The sequence below is a fragment of the Hermetia illucens genome, chromosome 6, assembly GCF_905115235.1.
Source record: "Hermetia illucens chromosome 6, iHerIll2.2.curated.20191125, whole genome shotgun sequence".
In the NCBI taxonomy this organism is placed as follows: Eukaryota; Metazoa; Arthropoda; class Insecta; order Diptera; family Stratiomyidae; genus Hermetia; species Hermetia illucens.
This window is the reverse complement of record NC_051854.1, coordinates 5078383-5097385: the sequence shown is the minus strand read 5'-3', so window position 1 is coordinate 5097385 and position 19003 is coordinate 5078383. Positions and strand designations below refer to the sequence as shown.

The window sequence follows — 19003 nt, the reverse complement described above, 5'->3', positions numbered from 1 at the left end:
GGAAAAAACTTTACGACTTTATAAGATTTTATGATGTCAGGAAAATTTTAAAGTGGATATTAAAATGTTTGTAAAAAAACACAAGAATTAGGAAAAATGAAACGAGGAAAAAAGCTAGCCATGCATTTCGTAGGACCAAGTGCAAAGTTTATCTTTTATCATTATTTTCGGAAGAAAGCAAAGAGATTATGACTATTCCTGGGAAATGTTGGGTCTCTGAAAAAAATATGGATGAATGGTAATGTGAAGTTTAAGAAATTGGGCGTAAGTAATTATAGTGAGGAGATAATGTCCTGAAAGTTTCTTTGTCTGCTTCGAGGCAAGCTACGCATTGTCATAATTAGGGTAATCATTTGAGATATCTTCCTAGCGTGGGCATTGTCGAAAGGAGTTGTGATTCAACATATAGATATTTCTCAATGGGCGAGGTTTTGAGGATGATGATAAGAGGAAAGAATAAGGATGCTGACGAGAGAGTGACAAGCTTTATAGCGATCGCGGAGTTGGATTTTGTGAAACATAAGGCGGAGCTAGATTCTACTATGGAATCTAGTGAAGCATTATCGAGTACGTTCGTGCATAGCTAGATGCAGCTATGCAGAAATGTTCGTCGATATGTGCTTGCATGCCATGGGAGGTGTCCCCATACTTGCAAAAGGGATCTACCACCGAAAACAGAAGCTGCCACAATATGGTATCTATGCCTCAAAACACCTTTCTTACCGATATCTGTTTAAATAAAGTTAATAGCAGTACACCGCTATAGTTATTATTTATACATTTCTTGAGAAATTGACTAGAAGCCCCCCTTAAGTTAATTCGAGAATTATTAAACTACAATATAGGCTATACTATTGAGCATGATTTTACCAAGTTTGGTGGAAATCACACTATTACTAACAACGTTATAGTATGTTAAAGTTGGCTGCTGGCTCTTATCATATTAAAGTCAATAGTCAGACATACTAAACATATAAAAATTGCGAGCTAGATGCAAGAAGGGCAAATGTACACTGAAATATTCCAAACCAGAAGCGTTCAGCCTCCGGTTTCCCGACTTGTTCGACACTAAGTACCCTTTTTCCACCACGAAACTAGTGTGTTTTTTGTGGCGGATGTTGAGTTTTTTATTAATAAATTTGAAGAAATCAAAAAGCTTAATCCAAGCTACATAAAGAGTGAAGTATATATCAGAACTTTGCTCGTCAAAAGTTACCTGTTGTAAATTGATACCTATCCCTTTTCCCACTTCCCTCTGTCTGATCTCTGAAGGTGTCTATGTAGAATGCTAGTGTAACCTTTACATATCTTTCAATGTCGGTGGAATCTCAAATTTGAGTAACATTTCCAGGAATAAATCCACCTTCCGGTTCTTAACAACTTCCTCTAGCCCTTTCTATACTTCTGTTTATTAGGGCTTTCCCCTTCGCTTACCCTTCTGTGACTTTATTAGCAGTGCCCTTGGACGTAGCTCCACACCATGGTCAACTTATCTACAGCGACACAACACAATCTAGTATTACTGACTGCCGAACTCAGGTCCAGAAGCGGAGCGAAGTGTTCTCCTTCTTCTTCGGCTCTTCTTGATCGGTTGCGCCATTTTGCAGAATGGGAATCACCAACCAGCGTATAAAGTCATCGTCGTTTCGGCCGACCTTTTGTTAATTTCCCATCCTCTTCGATGTTTTTACCAATCTTGACAAGTGAGTTCTCGTCAGCGAGAATTACGTATCCATATTATCGAAGACGCCCCTTGTGCAATTTTTCCACGATCGGTGCAATACCATATCGATCGCGGATACCCTCGTTTCGACAATTACCTGTCTTGTCATTGTGAGGGAGCTTAGTAAGGAAAATTGTCTAAGGAACCAGGCAATTGAAGCTAAGCGATAATCAAAAACCCATTGAGGCTAGGCTTGCCGAAGGCTAAATAGTCACAGGAGCTAAGATGTGGCCGTGGACGATGAAGTCTGGGTACCAGGCGCCTACCAATTTCAGCTAGCCTTGTCTCGGCAAAAAGCGCTCTTCCGTGATCGACTTACTGCCCTCAGTAAAACAAAGTCTATAGCAGCCAACTATGATATGCGATAGATAAATAAAGGAACAAAATAAATTTCGATCGTGATGATCCCACTCTGAGTCAAGGGGGAACCCTGCGATGGAAAACCTGTGTCTCGATTCAATTTCTTCCCTTATTCTAATGGGAACCAATTCAATTGGGACGCAGCCCTTAACGTCAGCGCTCCTGACACCAGATTAGACTTTGCTGCCAAAGCAGTGGCTCAGTCAGTACTGCTATCCCCTCAACGATGTTTCGTAGGGTGTGCGACTAACTCCGAAGAGGGTCTCTGAGCTGCCATTGTTCAAAAAGTGCTTTCTTTGGGTTTCAGAAGAGGAATGTAAAGGTACTGAGATCATGGAACAACTTGGTGTCCAGAATAATCTCAACACCTCCATCTGGATGTTGCTAGGCAGCGAAGTGGGAAAAATATCCGATAGACTGGGAACTTTTGATACTAACATGTCAGCTTTCGTGAACTAGATATTAAGATAGTTCGAGAACAAACGGGCTGCCGGCTCTACTACGGACTGGACCGTCACTTTATAAGTACCGGCTCCTAAAGCCATTGAAGGGGATGTTTAACACACACCATTTCTATCTGAAGCCTAGATGAGGCGTCATATTTCTCACGCAAATCTGCTGCATTGCAAAGCGGCGACTATACTTATTAGTCGTCATACAAGAACCATGCGTTGTTGATGGGGAAGTCAGGTGCTTACACTTCTGACATGCTGACTTGTTATATGCCAATAAAAATGCTTCTGGCCGATTAGTCTTATCATATTTCCTCTCTACTAAAAGGACTGGGGATAATGACCAATGTTGAAGGAAGTCATAGTCAAATATTACCAATTTTCAGATTGTTTTGTAATTCTGCCCTCAACCCCGATAATTATCAGGTTACGCTCAGTGCAAGCTCATCATCCATAGCAGTGATGAAGTCCCAGCTCTTCTGGATGAAATGATTAATCACCGTAAAATGCGGATACGGACTGTACCTCCACGCAGAAGATAAACCATATCGACCATCAATGCACTCAAACGGAGTAAAACCACTAGGCTGGATGGTCTAAATGCAGACTTATTTATTGCTAGATCTGCAGTTACTGTAGTTACTGTGTCCTAGAGAGTGAGAATGGGATGATCGTTAAGAATCGAAAGAGACGGGCGGAGGGGGGGGGGGGGGGGGGGTTTCTACGTCAATCTCAGAATTCTTTTAGTCAAGACCGATTGACATGAAATTAAACCATGCAGTGTAACAGACTCTCCAAGATAGCCGGCGAGTGGGTCGTCCCAACTTGGCGCAGAACAGCAGAAGAGGAGGGCGAGCATCTCGCGAAGTTCTGCGAAAGAGGCCGCGTAGGTGTAGTTGACTGGATATACCCCCCAAGAGGTAAGCGCCTGGAGAATTCACATCTATTTAAACGATGAATACTGGGATCAATGAAAAAGGGTCACACTGGGTAATCTGGTGCAACACCAAGAATTGTCAGACTGTTACGATGAAGCAGCAGCATCCCTTCTGATAAAATTCTCTACGAGTGGACGATGACAGGATTCTTCAACGTATTATGGAAGGTGAACGCAAGACTATCGATTAGCGAGGAGATCGACGAATTATGGGAGAACTTTCCTGCTGGGGAACAGAGTCTTCAGACCGAGATAATCGGAGACAATGCACCATGGACACGAGAATTACAAACTGCCTTCATCCAGATCGAGAAGGCGGCGCGAGATCTTGGGCTGCACATCAATGAAGGCAAGACAAAATATATGGTGCCAATGTCAGCACCAAAAATCAACCAACCAACAACTTCAAACCGCACTGGTCAAACGGGAACAATAAAGATAGGAGAATACAACTTTGAGACCGTTGGTAATTTCTCCTATCTAAGGTCGAAAATCACAACCGATAACAGCTACGACGATAAAATCCCCGCACGGTTGTTGGCAGCCAACAGAGCCTATTTCAGCTTACAAAAACTGTTCCGCTCGAAACGTCTCACCATAGGGTCAAAGCTCTTACTGTACAAGACTATGATCTTGCCAGTCCTCATGTATTCCTCGGAGACTTGGGGAAAAAATGCGAACTCTTGGCGCCTTCGAGAGAAGAATCCTCCGAAGGATTTTTGGCCCCCTACATGAGGATGGACGATTCCGTAGACTACACACTGACGAAATCTATGAGCGATACCATGACCGTCCGGTTGTGGATAAAATTCGGCTCAATAGGTTACGGTGGGCGGATCACTTAATCCGTATGGATGAAGATGATCCAGCCCGGAAAGTCTATAAGGGCAATATCTATGGCAGAAAAAGAAGACGAGGCAGACCTTGCCTGAGATGAAGCGATGGCGTAGGTCAGGACGCCAGACAGCTTTTAGGGATATCGAATTAGTGGACTTCGGCACAAAACCGGGAAATCTGGTGTTCCTTATTAAGGCAGGCCTAGACCGGATACCGGTTGTTGCGCCATTGATGATGATGGACATGAAATGTCATTGATATATCCATTTTATAACGTTAACCCTATTATGACTAAAACTTATCCCTGACGATCAGGGCAACTTGTGACTCCGTGACTGTATTTCAACGCTAGAAATATTCTGATTTCAACCATGTGCTCGATTAAGTTTTCCCAGGAGGTGATTCATATCAAATAAAGATGGAAAAATTATTTCAAGACATTGCAATTTGCTTTTAATTAATCAACTGGCGGTTGCTTTATAGGAGGTGCTCTTACATGATGGCCCACCCAGGAGACGACGATCCGCCCATTCAACTATAATGGAGCGTCTTGAATCCATTATACTTAGTAAAAGCACTTTCTAGCAAGAAATATTCAAATCTATTGCGCAGAAAACCGTTTTTTAATTTCACGCCGCATTAAAATTGACACTCATGCCTATCATGAAAAGTCTATTTGACGAGCAACTGCCCTAAAGTCAATGCAGGATTTTCGCAATTGACACCATTTGAATGTATTCGTATTCAATGTAGCAAATTATTTATAAAGACTTAATTACTGTTTTGATTTATCCAATGCTTGTTGACGCCGTATCGACATAAATTCCCAGCAGCTGTGGTTGATTTATCTATTTATCGCCATTATTGTGACATGATCTGACTTTTGCTTGGACTTTTGTGCTATAAAGCGGTTTATTTTCGTAATGCCTTTCATGTAATTCACATTTTTCATGCATCTGGTATTAGGGATGAGACTGAAACAGGATGGGATTAGTGTTGCCGGTCAATATCTTGATAGGAAGGATAAATTAGAGAAAGGTGAAAAACGATCCGGAGAGATGTTGTAGGTAATGGTTGCAAGGAGAGGAGCTTCACGGCCCAAGAGGACGAGATCCAAAGGTGTGAGCCGGTGACTTTCATGCGTGGGCCATCGAGTGGGGCAGCAAAGAGACTAACGCAAGGGGGCAGTGCTTATTAGAAGCATTGGCCCAGTTGGATGTAGGGGGGGGGCAGGATCTGGTTCAATTGGAAATCTTACTTTTGTCAGCTCTGTGATCACCTGGCAAGCTAGTGAGGACTTCCCGTACAGTGACAGTTGGACTTAGGACGGAGCCACAACACCAGGATGCTCTGCAAAAGCAATGGATAAGCAAACATTCATGGAGGTGTGGTTAGAACTGCCTACTAAAGCAGGCACAATCACGGGTAGAAATCTCCATGCCACACAAAGCGCATTTAAAGCATGCGACGCGTCGATGCCTAGGAGAAGCTCATTCCTCAATAGAAAACCCAATTATTGATGGAATAGTGAACTTGCCAGCCTTCAATCGATTTGCCACAGAGCCAGATGAACGACTCAGAGGGCGATAGGTAAGATCGATCAAGGGCAAAAGGAGCATACCTATACAGAATCCCGCAAGAACCTCAAGCTCGCCATCCACCGAGGTAAGAGGGAATGTTTTAAGGAGATCTGTTCAGAAGCGGACATAAATCCGTGAATAGCGCCTAAAAAGTCGTGACAGGACGATACAGAGGCCGATCATCTCCGCAGATCACGTGCCCTATGCTCTAGTTGAAAATAATCCAGGGGTTATTTCCCCAGCAAGAGGGAGTACTGATACCTTCCAGCGCCCCTTGAATGTAACGCCGATTCTACCAGTCACCAGGGATGAGCTGCTGGAGATCTGCTGTCGAAAAGGCGACATCAAAGCCCCGGGTCTGGACGGCATACCAAATAAGGCCCTCAAACTTGTTGTCAAATGTATACCGGATATGTTCGCGGAGCTGTTCGGAACGTGCATGTCCGAGGGTATCTTTCCTGCGCCATGGAAGCGTCAGAAGCTGGTCCTGCTATCTAAGGCCACCAAACCTCCAAGAGAACCGTCTTCCTAAAGACCCATATGTCTTCTAGACAATATGGGGAAAATGTTGGAGCGGATAATTTATAATAGATTACTGCCAGCCGTCGAGAGCCAAGAAGGCCTTTCAGATAAGCAGCATGGGTTCCGTAAAGCGAGATCAACCATTGATGCCATTAAAATGATTACTGGCTTGACTGAAAATCCAATTCACGTACCAGCAAATATTGTGTAATGGTGACCGTGGATGTGAGGGATGCATTCACTTCGACCAATTGGGACCTTATACGAAAGTCTCTGGGGACGATTGGTGTTCCCACCTACCTCGCCGCTATTATCGATAGCTACTTGCAAGATCGGACGTCCTCGCTCTGGTTTAATATCGATGATATACCCAAGGAGTACAATGTCTTTGTGCGTGTCCCGCAGGGCTCTATGCTGGGCCCATTACTATGCAACATCATGTATAATGATGTACTTGACCTTGCGGTTTCATAGGAGGCCACGATGGTGAGTTATGTCGACGATATAGCACTGGTTGCGGTCGTAAAGCATCTCGAGGATGCTGAAGCGAAGCAATTAGTGTTGTTAAGGCTTGGTTAGAGAGAGCTGAACTGCACTTGCGGAGGAAAAGACGGAAGCGGTCCTCATCGCTAAGCGCCGCAAGAAAAATTACGTCTGCATTAGAACCGGGAATCGTATCGTCACTTCCAAGCCTGCCATTAAATACTTGGCTGTGATGATAGACGGAAAACTCAGTTTTAAGCAGCATATAGAGCATAGTTGCGGAAAAGGACCCTCCACGAGTATGGCTCTGGCAAGAATGATTCCGAGCGTAGGAGAACCGCGGCAGGCAGAAAGTTGAAGGCTGCTCATAGCCGGATGGTGAGTTTTATTTTGTTGTACGCAGTCCCAGCTTGAGAAAGCATGAGGAGATCAATTATAACCTCACCCAGCTCGCCGTAGTGGAAGTCCCCGAGCAATATGCGAGGAAACTACTTAGCAGCGGGAGAATCAAAATTGGATGGGTAGTATGCAGGGTGCGAATGCGGATAGTCCCCACCATGTGCTGGTGTCTGGATTAAGGACACACGACAAGCTTGCAAGAGACCGGACAGGAGGACAGCATGCCCGAGATGCGGCCAGGTGGATCATCAAGCGAAAACCTACAATGAAAGCGAGAGTTGCGTTCTCTGCAGGGGTCGTGGCGCATCTGGTGAGAGCGTCGCACACACTGCGGGCTCAGGACGGTGTCCAATCTTCAAGGCGGAATTGGAAAAGGCTAGGGTGCGAATGTCATGATCCGCATTTTTAAAATTACCATGCACAGGAGTGCAACCGCTCACCAGTTCGCTGCGGAAGTAAATGCTGATCTAGTGCTAATTAGCAAGCAACACCGAAACAAGGACCCGGCCTCATGGCATTACGACTTATTGCGCACCGCTGCCATCTGGGTTCGGGACGAGGTTCGACTTCGTGTTCTTGCCCAAGGCCGAGGGGAAGAGTTTGTCTGGATCCGGTGTTTAGGGATAACCTTTTTAACTTTTACCTAACGCCGAACGTGACGATGCCGGACTTTCGGCGCCGACTTGATGCTCTAGAGGACGCCGTTTCGAGCACGGAGGGACGAACCCTGGTAGACGGTGATTTTAATGCCAGTCAGAAGCCAGAGGGAAACGGATTCTGGAAATAGCGGCGAGAACCGCGCTTGTAGTTTTAAACACCGGATCCACGGCAACATTTCGGTATCCAGGTTCTGAAGAAAGCATTCCAAACATCACTTTTGTGTAGGAATCTCTGGCATCATCGGCAAATGATCACCAGTACATCGCATTCGAAGTGGTTGACGCTACTTGCCGGCGAGCACCAACGCAACGATATGCGATAATCGAGCATTACAGCAAGCAATGAAACACCGCGAACACGATTTTGTAAGGGATAAGATCGATGACCTCTACATTAGCAACTGTTATGCCGCCCCAAATGTGACAATACCGGAATATTGCAACATGCTAGATAGACTGGCGAGAGACGTGAAAAATCGCAACTCCAAAATTATTGCTGGTGACTTCAACGCTTGGGCAATGGAGTGGGGATGGTTTCCCAAATGAAAGGGGAAGAATCCTACTCGAAGTTTTCTTCTGCCTAAACGTCACCCTGGCTAACATCGGAAGCGTAAACCCTTTTAAGCGTGGAGAGCTCCGTTGTAGATCTTACTTTCGTAAGTGATTCGCTGATCAAGCGTCTACACTGGCATGTTAGCGAAGAATACACCCATAGCGACCACAAGGCGATATATATTCCTATTGATGAGGGACCCAGAACAATAAATCCTCACCTGAAGAAACTACAGGTTGGTCATCAAGAGCATTTTTGGAGATATTCCAGTGGAACATCGGGTTTACTGGAACCACCATAGAAAAAGAATCGCAGCACTCTCGCAAGCGAAACCCTAACTACTGGTGGAATGCTTAAATAGCAAAGTGTCGTACGGAATGCTTGAAGGACAGAAAGCGGAGTTAACACCGAAGAAACACGCCAGAGTATGAACAAAGGTACCTCGAATATAAAAAGTCACGCAGAAAGTTGTAGTGGGCCAACACGGAAAGTAAAAATTATTGCTTCAACCGAGTCTGTAATGAGGCAACTTCAGATCCATGGGGGGCAGCGTACAAGTCGGTTATGTCGGCAATAAAAGGCACAAGCTCTCCTCCTATTATGTGCCCTAGATTATTGTGGGAGATAGTTTCGACATTGTTCCCTCAACATCCGGAAATAATATTCCCAATGATACCAATGAGCGATGAAGATATACCTCCAGTAACCACGGACGCAGTGAAAAGGGTCCGGGATACCGCAGCCCCAGGAATTGATCGCATCCCCAACAAGGCGCTGAAACTGGCAATGCGAATGGTACCACACTGCCTAAAAAAAGGATAATTCCCCGCAGAGTGGAAAATACAAAAGCTTGTATTGATCCCGAAGGCAGGTAATCGGATAAGTGAACCAATATTCTATAGACCTATCTGGCTTTTGAATACAATAGGTAAGGTCCTCGAGCGGGTAACCTATAACCGGCATTAACTGATAGTGGCGATTATTTATCAAATAGGCAGTTTCTTTTCCGGAAGGCTTGGTTAGCGGTTGATGCTACCAAACTGGTTTTTGAGCTAACGGCAGGAGTTCCATAGGGGTCTGTTCTGGGACCTCTACAGTGCAACTTAATGTATAATGGTGTTTTACGGTTTCCACTTGAGTCCTTTTTTTGGATTTTTCATATCATCACTTTTGGAATTTGTTCTTTCTCATCATTGATTGATGATTATATTGATGAGTTTATCTGATTCTAACATTTTTGGTCTCACAACACTGACTGATCCCCAGATTGACTGGTAATAAGCCAAGTGACACTATTGAAATTTATACCGCACCAATCGTGGTCTAATGTTGATTAAATGCGACCTATGAAGTCCATTAACTACAGGCATCGTAATATATTCAGATCTGTAATAACATTCGGTATTGGCTCTAAGGAAGATTGAGTATGATGGATGAGATAACAAGGGATGCCTATCATTCACGAAAGATATTACTGAATTATGCTTCGTAAAAGTCAACAGAGACAGGATATTGGATAATTCATCTGGCCGGGTAAAGTGTGTTGTCTAAAAAATTGAAGGGGTGGTTTGTCTCCGCTAAAATGTAAGAGGAAATTATGTAATACAAAGTAGAGGCGTGCTCAGCAGATTCCTGATATTTCGCGGGCAATATATCACTAGTCGAAATGATCTAGTGATGCTACAGCTCTTACAAATTATATTTTAAGTAGTTTTTATTATAACCATCAATTGCAGCGAGAATGCACCCAATGAGAATGCACTCACTGACAATTTGTTAAAGAGTAAGACTTCCCTGATAAATTTATTGTAAAGGACCAGCTAGCTCCGCTCAGATAATAGATTTCAACGGTGAACTATTTTCTACACAACCTACGAGTACAATCTCAGATATAAGACAATATTTCAGCTAATCTCCCTCATATTTTTGAAAAGTTCTGTTCGGGAAAGTACCAAATCATGTGAAGTAGAGACAAATGTCGTACATGCACAGATAGAGTTGAAAAAGATAAATCTCTAGAGAAGTCATTGCATGCTGATCATGGCGCATCATTATTTCATATTTGCAGCCTATTAATCCTTTTAATCTGCGAATGTATTTATCTTATTCGTTTGAAATTAAGTCAAGTAGTTGTGAAGGTTTATTTTTACTAATGGTCTGAATTGTGGTCCACGTCTCAATTAATTACGATTAGCACGCCATCGCTGTACATCTGTATTGCATAAATTATCCAAAAAAAGTCCTGCGTATATAAATACGTTGGATGTTAGCTGATTCGCCTTTAGTATCATTCCTTGACCGGTTGCTCGCGGATTAATAAAATTGAAATTCTTGAAAAATTTCTTTTCTGGGAATTTTATGTGATTTGAATCCTTAAACGCGTAACTCAAAAGATTATCGCGAAATTTGCTCAACTCGTACGTTAGATGATCCGTGAAATTGCTTAAAAGGAGAAAGTTATAAAAAAATGGAACAATGGGTTGGAAAGATTGCGGTTGTGACGGGAGCAACCACTGGTGTTGGAGCGGCTATTGTTATTGAGTTAGTTAAGGCCGGCATGATTGTTTGTGGATTAGCAAAAAGAAAGGATAAAGTGGAGGTGTGTGTATGTGTTAGATAAGTAAGGTTTTGAGGAGTCCTCAATCAAGGATTTCCCAAATTTGTTAAAAGTATGCCCGCGTTAATAATAGTCTTCATCTATATATGTATACCCGTTCAGTGGATACCAATAGAGCTATCGGAACATTGGTTCAAAAGGGGAGCAGCGCGGGGGTCTGAAAAGGATCAATTACTTCAAGGACCCATTCTCAGAAACTATCTAACCGGAAAATTTGAAAATAAACGTGGTGGTCCCTGCACATGATATCCACCCCCCAAAATACTCTCCGTCGCATTGTCCGCTCAAACATAGTTAAAAATAGTGTTTTTTGAAACTTTACTGCGAACTGCCCTTAAGTTCATCCTAGATTCGTAAAATTTTACACTTGAGTCAAATCAGGAAAATAATCACAGGCGAGGGCAATGCTTACTAACCACATTGCCTACTACAGAGTGCTGTAATTCGTTACAACCTCGAATGAAGTACTCAAAAGCACTTCCAAGGCCTTGATCCACTTGGATTGTCTCGCCAACGACTATTATTATTATTATTATAGGTTTTAATGTGAAGCAGTATACTGGAAAGTTTGGTGGAAATACTACTTTTATTAACAAAGTTACAGTAGGTCAAAAAGTGAGAAGTAAATTTTTTTTCACCGACTTGTTATCCACTAGGTAGGCGCCTGGGAGTTCTTCTTTCGTCCACTCATTCTACACAGCCTGCACACTGAAGCTTTCGAATCTTAATATGGTTGGGTGGAAGCTTGCTGTTGTATCTCATTCACCATCCACTCTTCATCCTCACTGGTCCTAAGATTATCCTGAGGATTCGACATCCTAAAGCATTAATGTCTTGCTTTCCAATCAATCAATCAAAGTTTTAAATGTTGTGATGTTTGCTTCCTTGTTCACATTTTTTTAAGGTTTGGCAGTACGGGGTAGAATGCTTTGTTGGCAAGCATGATCCACCTGCTAACTTTGTCTATTTCGTTGTCATCCTTTGTAAGAGTTATGTTATGTGCTTATGTAGACAAAAGTGTGGACTTGTTTGAAGTTGTTATCACTTAGTGTCGCGTTATGCCTGATCGGTTTGTGCCGTCGTCAAACTTCATTAGAACCTCCTTCGCACTTTCCTTCGATCTTGCCAGTTATGTAACTTTGCCTGGATGGTAGACTGACCGATTGTCACTTGGAACTTCAAATTTAGACAATATTCTGTACAGTACCATGAAATTCGTTGTTGGATGACTTCTTGAAGACAACGTTGTATTCTTATTAATCATTGACTTTCTACATTGATGATCCTTGGTATTCGCCAATAATATTTTTGAAGGAGAGTTCCAGCCGTATGCCACCTTTTTCTTAAATAAGCCGGCTGACACTTTTCTGCCAAGCTTGCCACATGATTTCGTCAGACTTAAGAATGTTTATCAGCTCATTAAGCTTTGTCACCTTCCCCATAATCCATGCTTTTAGTAGCTCCCTCCCATTACATTCACAACCGGTGTTTTGTTGTTTCTGAGCTTCCTAAGTGCATCCATGACTTCCTCGACTGAAGGTGTTGGGCAGGTGCCTATACGGCCTCTACTTGAAGTGCGGAGATTGTTAGTTTCTGATCTGCCTAATTTCTTCAAGAAGAGTCCCGTCGCGTCCGTGCGAAATATAGTTTTGGACTCATTATTTTTTCATCGATAGCCTATTGTCATCCTTCCTCAAACCATTCCTTTCTTTTACGATAAGTTTCGCGTGTGATTGTTTTCTCTGTTACCATCTTGATTGTGCCTTTGAGCTGATTTCATTTTCGATCAATGCTATCAGTTTTTTGGCCACGGTTCAGCATCTGTAAAATGTGTTTTTCTAACGTTCTGACATATTTTGACATCATTTCTTTGTTCTGGAGCTTGTCATTATCAAACCTGATAGCTGGGGTGATCCTATTTGTGCTATTATTTGCTACCCTGCATCGATATCATGCTCTGGCCACTAGCTTGGTCGCTGTCGCAATTTATCCCACGGTATAAACTCAAGTCAAGAATGCCAGTTGCAGCTCGGATAGTCATAATAATACTTTATACGGCCCTGGGAGAATTTAGTGTCCTAACAAAGTTAGTAAGACCGACTAGGTTGAATTTGACCAATTTGCGAGGTCAAATAGAAGCAACAAGATCATTCTCGAGACCTTTCACCGTAACTAATGGTTTACAATCTATCATGTATCCTTTTCAACCTGGGTCTAGAATAGTGATCCGCAACGCTGCGATTACTGCGAGAGGAACTATGCTCATCAAGTTCACCAAACTTTTTGACTTTACTTTACTTCAGTATTAAAAAAACTATGCACGAGAAAAAAGTGAACGTCTGGGCGTTGGAGTAATGGATAACAATCAAGTTTTTGACCAGAAGAGCCAAGGCTCTAGATTGAAGAAGAGGGAGGGATTGAAATCGACGGAACTTTTGTGACACAGCCCGAAGGGTAGGTAAAAATCGAGAATCCAGATATTTGGCCAGGAATCATTAAAATTGGTACAAACTGTGATGCGGTCCGAGGTCTCATGGAGGATGATAAATGCATTACTCATGAAGAAATCACTGAGCAACTCAAGATCTATTGATAACGGATTGGCAAAATGGATATAAGATATTAAAAATTGAAAAAGTGTTCAATAAATAGGATTGATTGAATATTTCTCAGTGACTTCTCAAGTTATTTTCACAGAAGGGTGAATTGTTTGTTATACAAACCGTGTCCTTGGAATTTGCGTGCGGCATTAATATCTGAGCTAAAACAAGCAAAACTGCGGTATCCGTTGACTTTCTCCACGATTGTCGTATGATTATTACTACAAACCTCAGTCAGCGAAAGTTATGGACCATTAACTTATGACTTCGTTTACAGAAATCATATCTTTCCTTTCGCTGAGTACCTCAGTTCCGCTCTCTAAGGCTGCAGCGAGAGAAGTGAGATCATTTCCGTGTATACCTCACTTTCGCTCTCTAAGGTTGAAGCGAGCTCGAATGCAGAGACTTTGACGATGGCTCCTTCCTCATCCGCTGCAATGCTATTGTTATGTGGACTCTGAGGCTGGGGATATTTATTTTTTTCATATGACACCCTGCTATTGTTAAGTGATGAGATTTTGGGGGTGGACACAAACTTCAGGATAGAATGGTTGCTGACATCTTTCAGAAAACGTTCTAGATCGAATTGCAAGACACCACTGGCGATTACAGAGCCTTCTAACTTGGTATTATTATGCTGCGGCGAAAGATTCACTGGCAAGAGGACACTTTCAATGGACAATTCAAGGTTGCCTAGGAGATTTCCTTGCCATTTGGATTAGAAGATATGAATACCAAGATGAGGTCCGTTAATAGCCAAAAGAGATCGATTTTACTGAGATAACAAAGTATAAAAATATTTATAAAAATGAAAAAGATGAACGGACCAAGGTTTGATTTGGCCTCCCTCGCTGCTAAAGCAGGAGACAAAGACTCGGGAAACGACAGCTTTATATCATTTTGGTAGGAAAAATATTCAATGGTTTCCAAGAGCTGGAAAAAGAGATTTATCCTGATGGAGCCAAAAAGTTACATGGCAGGAAGATCGGTTCCCTTAGTTTCGATGGTTGCAAATTGGTAGTAATAATTACAAATAGTTCATTATTCGGTGATCCTATAAAATTAACCAAAAGAATGCCTTTGGAATGCAAACATACGGAGGAGATAACAGCGTGTTTTGATGTTTATCGGTACAGTCCCATGTATTAGTTGCCATTCTTTGTTCATCTCTTTGGATGTAGGTGATGAAATGTTTTCTAATCATGAGGAGACGGTGTAAAAGTATGATTATCTTTCCTGTATGTATTGTACCTATCTAAGAGCGACTGATTCCTGAATTTGCCATTGAGCCACCAACTTGAGCCATCACCAATCTTCTGCTCATATCCCAGAAGCCTCATCATGAACTAATATTTCACGGGGAGGACTCTTGTCTACACTGACAAGTTGAAACCATATGTTGGCCATGTTTTCCGGGATTGATCTAGTTCCTGGAGCCGAAAATGTCTACTCGTCAAAACACCTGATAATCCAGGCAACAACTCTAGAGAGGTTAGATTTTGCCTTCTATTTGTAATTAAGTCTAAAATTGATCCCCTGCTTGCAATGTTGAGAAAGATAGCCTGGTGTTCTCATTCACCTGCCAGAACAACAGGAGGTTCTCGACTATGTCAAGTCTACAAGAAAAGCCTGACCTTCTGTCTCGGAAAGTGGGCACGAATCCAACGTTGGCTAGTAGACGCCAGAAAGCTTCTCTACTTCAAGGTCCACGCGTTGAAATGTCATAAAATATTCCAGGGGCACGACTGTATAAGCCCCGGACGCCAAGCTATCTAACATGTCCTCACATTACGCTCTAACTGCTCTTGGAGGAGCGTAGCTACAGATATGAACTCCATTGATTTTTCCCCTTATAAAATCGATTCCTGAGGATGACGTTTTTCCCCATATCGGTTTTCTTCTACGTGGCCGCATCATGGCACTGCGCACGCATCTCTCATCTAAGTAGTACTACCATCATTTTGGGCACATTTAGCAAATTTCCACGACATCTACATTCGGCTCTCGAACTGTTTATAAGAGTAGGTCCTTAGCTGCCAAGTAGTGATTCAATTTGATTTTAATCACCAGCATTGAACCTTGCGTTTCATCTCTCTCCTAAATGCCGGACATCGGCCATCACCTGCTACGTCTCAGTTGTCTACACCTTACTCTTTCGCGAAACATGGTCCTCTTCAATGCATTCCCTTGACCTTTTCCTGTAGCTTATCAGGTTAGCTGGTGCACGCTACTGCAAAATGACCGGCTTTAAAGAAGCTACCTCCATAAATCACTCTAATTTTCGTATGGTTTTTCAATTTATTCTAAAATCAAATTTTCTTTTAGCGCGAAGTATCTGAATCCTTGGAATCGATTATTTTTTCATGTTTTCGAGGTCTAGCCTCAGCTTTTCACCTTAACACGAAAGCTATCCGCTGACTTTTGCCGAATCTATTTGATCTCAGCAACAGATTTCCTTTCTATGTTCGCCTATTACAGCACACATTATCGCCCAAGTTCATTAATTTCAGGATTGGTTTCAGCTTTTGAAAGATGCCAACGTAGGACGGGAAGGGAGAGGATGAAAGGATTTTTTTTTAGTTCAAGGAGCCTTTTGCTATCCAGTCGTTCCATCGGTCGAGCTCAATTTTCCGTCCTCTAGACAAGGCAGTTTGAAGAAGGTCACCGAGAACAAGAAGAAATGATATCGATGGAAGGATGTAACACTGGCGGAAGAACGAAAGCCCTTCTTTGGAATCTTAACGATCATCCGCTTCTTCCACTCACTAGGAAAGGTCTCGGATTCCTAAGATTTTCCCACGTCGTGGTGAGATTACTGAGGAAGGTTCCTGCTAAAAAAGGGGCGCCGAACTGGCTGTCACTGTAGAGATAATTATCCTTTCGTTTGTTTCTTTTTATGTAAAGCACAAGGCGATTCTGTATGGTAACATTTAGAAGTCTTCTGAAAGTGGACGGAAAAATATCTTGAAGTCCTTTTTTAACTTTGTGTTTCTGTGTACAAATATAAGGACTCCGTATACGAGCCACATGGATCTTGATGCCAACGCAGAATTATTGAATTTTGTTGCAGGAAAACCTTCCCTTGCGGTATGAACTGAGATAGCATCTGATGGCGATAATGAATAGCACTGATGACGTGGACACCACACATCCTTGATATTTAAACTTTCGCACTGCCGAGTCATATTAAGAGCTGGATACTTCTCCAGGCTTTTGGGACGATTATTAGAATGAACTTTTCAGTACTGGGATAGATAACAATAAAGAAAAAGAAGGAGTCAGGGAGCCACCTCACCTTCAGTCGGTACAAGAAAATTTAAGCACTATATCTAGCGTCCTTACCCGAAGGGTAAACGCAACCTAGCTCCACATGTAGTTCCGATGTATCAACTACCTATCGAACCATCTAATAGCTATCAAACTATCTCCAGGCAACTATCTTAAATTTATTCCTACTAATTTCTCCAGTGGGTCATGGTCCTAAATTTGTGCGAAACTCTCTCCCTGGAACCAGGATTACTTTGCCTCTAGCCAACATGTAATTCAATCTAACGTAAAAGACTTATTTGGGCCTATAAACTAAATCCAAGACTAAATAGCATCATTTTATTGACTCACATTACATTCTCATCCCCCGACAGGCTCTTCGTAAAGATGTCTTTGGCGCAAAAGGACAACTTAACGCCGTTGAATGTGATATTACATCGGAAGCCTCGGTAACTCAGGCATTCTCCTGGATTGAAAAGACATTAGGGGGTATCGATCTACTGGTGAATAATGCCGGAATCATTAGCAAGTATCTGCTCCTCGACGAGAACAACATCAAGGATTTGAGATTAATGCTGGATACGAATCTCATAGGATTGATAATTTGCACTAAACAAGCGCTCAAGATGATGAAGGCGCGAGACGTCCAGGGGGTTGTGGTGAACATTAACAGGTCAGTTGAGAATTAAGATTAAGCGGGTGTGATGTATCTGGAGCATGAAAAATAATGTTAGCGTTTAGCATGTCGGAAACTATGAGGACCCTCATAATTTTGCCGGCAACAAATCCTTGTGGACGTACTAAAGTATGAACGCTTTCAGCATTTTAGGTCATAAAACAAACACATGTGTGCCTGGGACAAAACCAGTGAACGGAATGTATCCGGCTTGCAAGTTTGCCATGACAGCCCTAACAGAATGCCTCCGCCAAGAAGTTATGTTCTTTGAGATGTCAGCCAAAATAATTGTAAGTGAAGAGGGTTGGCCATTGGGGTGGGTTGTAGTCGTGCCATTATGAGTAATTGCTAGTTTAAGTACACTGTGCTGCGTTACGCTTATTATTTGCAGAACTTAAGTCCTGGCTTAGTGGAAAATGACATCTTGACAGCGGGGTCAGATAATGATCTAGTGAATTTAATGCCACGACTGGCTGGCTCGCAGGTTGCCAAGGCTCTTATGTTTGCCATATCCACGCCGGAAAATGTTTTGGTAAGTAATTTAGATTGAGTGGTAATTTGAGTTTGTGGGGATGAAAACGTGGACTCGAGTCGTCCCCGCTTTGTGAAAAGGACAAAGGCTGAAGAAGAAGAAGCAGGGGATGAAAATGTGGACTCAAGTCAAGGGTAGGGAAGTTGGGTTTCCTTATAAGATATTACAGTACTACTCCCGATATCTAAATTTGTCTCCCACGTCTATCTCATTCCAGGTTCAAGACATCATTATAAAGCCCCAGGGTGAGTTTGTCTAACATCACATCGAGCTCAGCACACATTATTGATTCACTACTGTGTATTAGAAATAAATGCAATTAAAAAACTTTATAAGGACATTTTTTTTTAACTTCTCCTGAAACCCATTTAAAGCACTCGCCACATTCAGAATTCTTATGGTCTTTCGTATTACCCAAGTTTAATATCTTCTTATTTTGTTCGTAACCGCGGCTGCTTGAATTAAACTTCCTGGACGGGTATCCTGACTGCTGGAGCGCTCCGACCTAACAGATACGAATACTATTACCCCAACTATCAACTGTAACATAAAATCCAAAGTTTGTGTTCCATTTACATAAAATTCTCAGAAAGATTTTCTGAGTTGAAGGATACAAGTCCTTAACAGCAAGTTATCAGAACTTCCTGGAGGGAATGTGTCAGGTGAACTTTAATGGTTTCCTTGGTGTAGTGGAAAATTGAATTTTATCAGAGAGTAGGTTTGATGTAGAGTCCTGGTTTTGGGTGGAATGAAATGGGTGCACGCACATCAGTGGAGGAAGCAGATGTGTTGAGTGCATGTTCCTG

The 19003-nt window shown here is 42.5% G+C and overlaps 1 protein-coding gene across 1 annotated transcript; it reads left to right on the top strand.

Annotated features, from left to right (window-relative positions):
- The first annotated feature begins 10777 nt into the window (after positions 1-10777).
- Positions 10778-18529, top strand: LOC119659657 (farnesol dehydrogenase-like). Its single transcript, XM_038067867.1, has 5 exons — positions 10778-11104; positions 17364-17662; positions 17811-17955; positions 18057-18197; positions 18415-18529. Exons 1-5 carry the CDS (start codon positions 10973-10975, stop codon positions 18454-18456), a joined length of 759 nt encoding a protein of 252 aa, XP_037923795.1. The 5' UTR covers positions 10778-10972; the 3' UTR covers positions 18457-18529.
- Positions 18530-19003: the final 474 nt, after the last annotated feature.

What these genes read in the sequence shown, in the direction of transcription:
- LOC119659657 (XM_038067867.1), top strand. Translation starts at nt 10,973, where the DNA reads ATGGAACAATGGGTTGGAAAGATTGCGGTTGTGACGGGAGCAACCACT. An exon ending in AAAGAAAGGATAAAGTGGAG is followed by an intron (nt 11,105 to 17,363) that starts GTGTGTGTATGT and finishes ATCCCCCGACAG; the next exon opens with GCTCTTCGTAAAGATGTCTT. An exon ending in CCACGCCGGAAAATGTTTTG is followed by an intron (nt 18,198 to 18,414) that starts GTAAGTAATTTA and finishes ATCTCATTCCAG; the next exon opens with GTTCAAGACATCATTATAAA.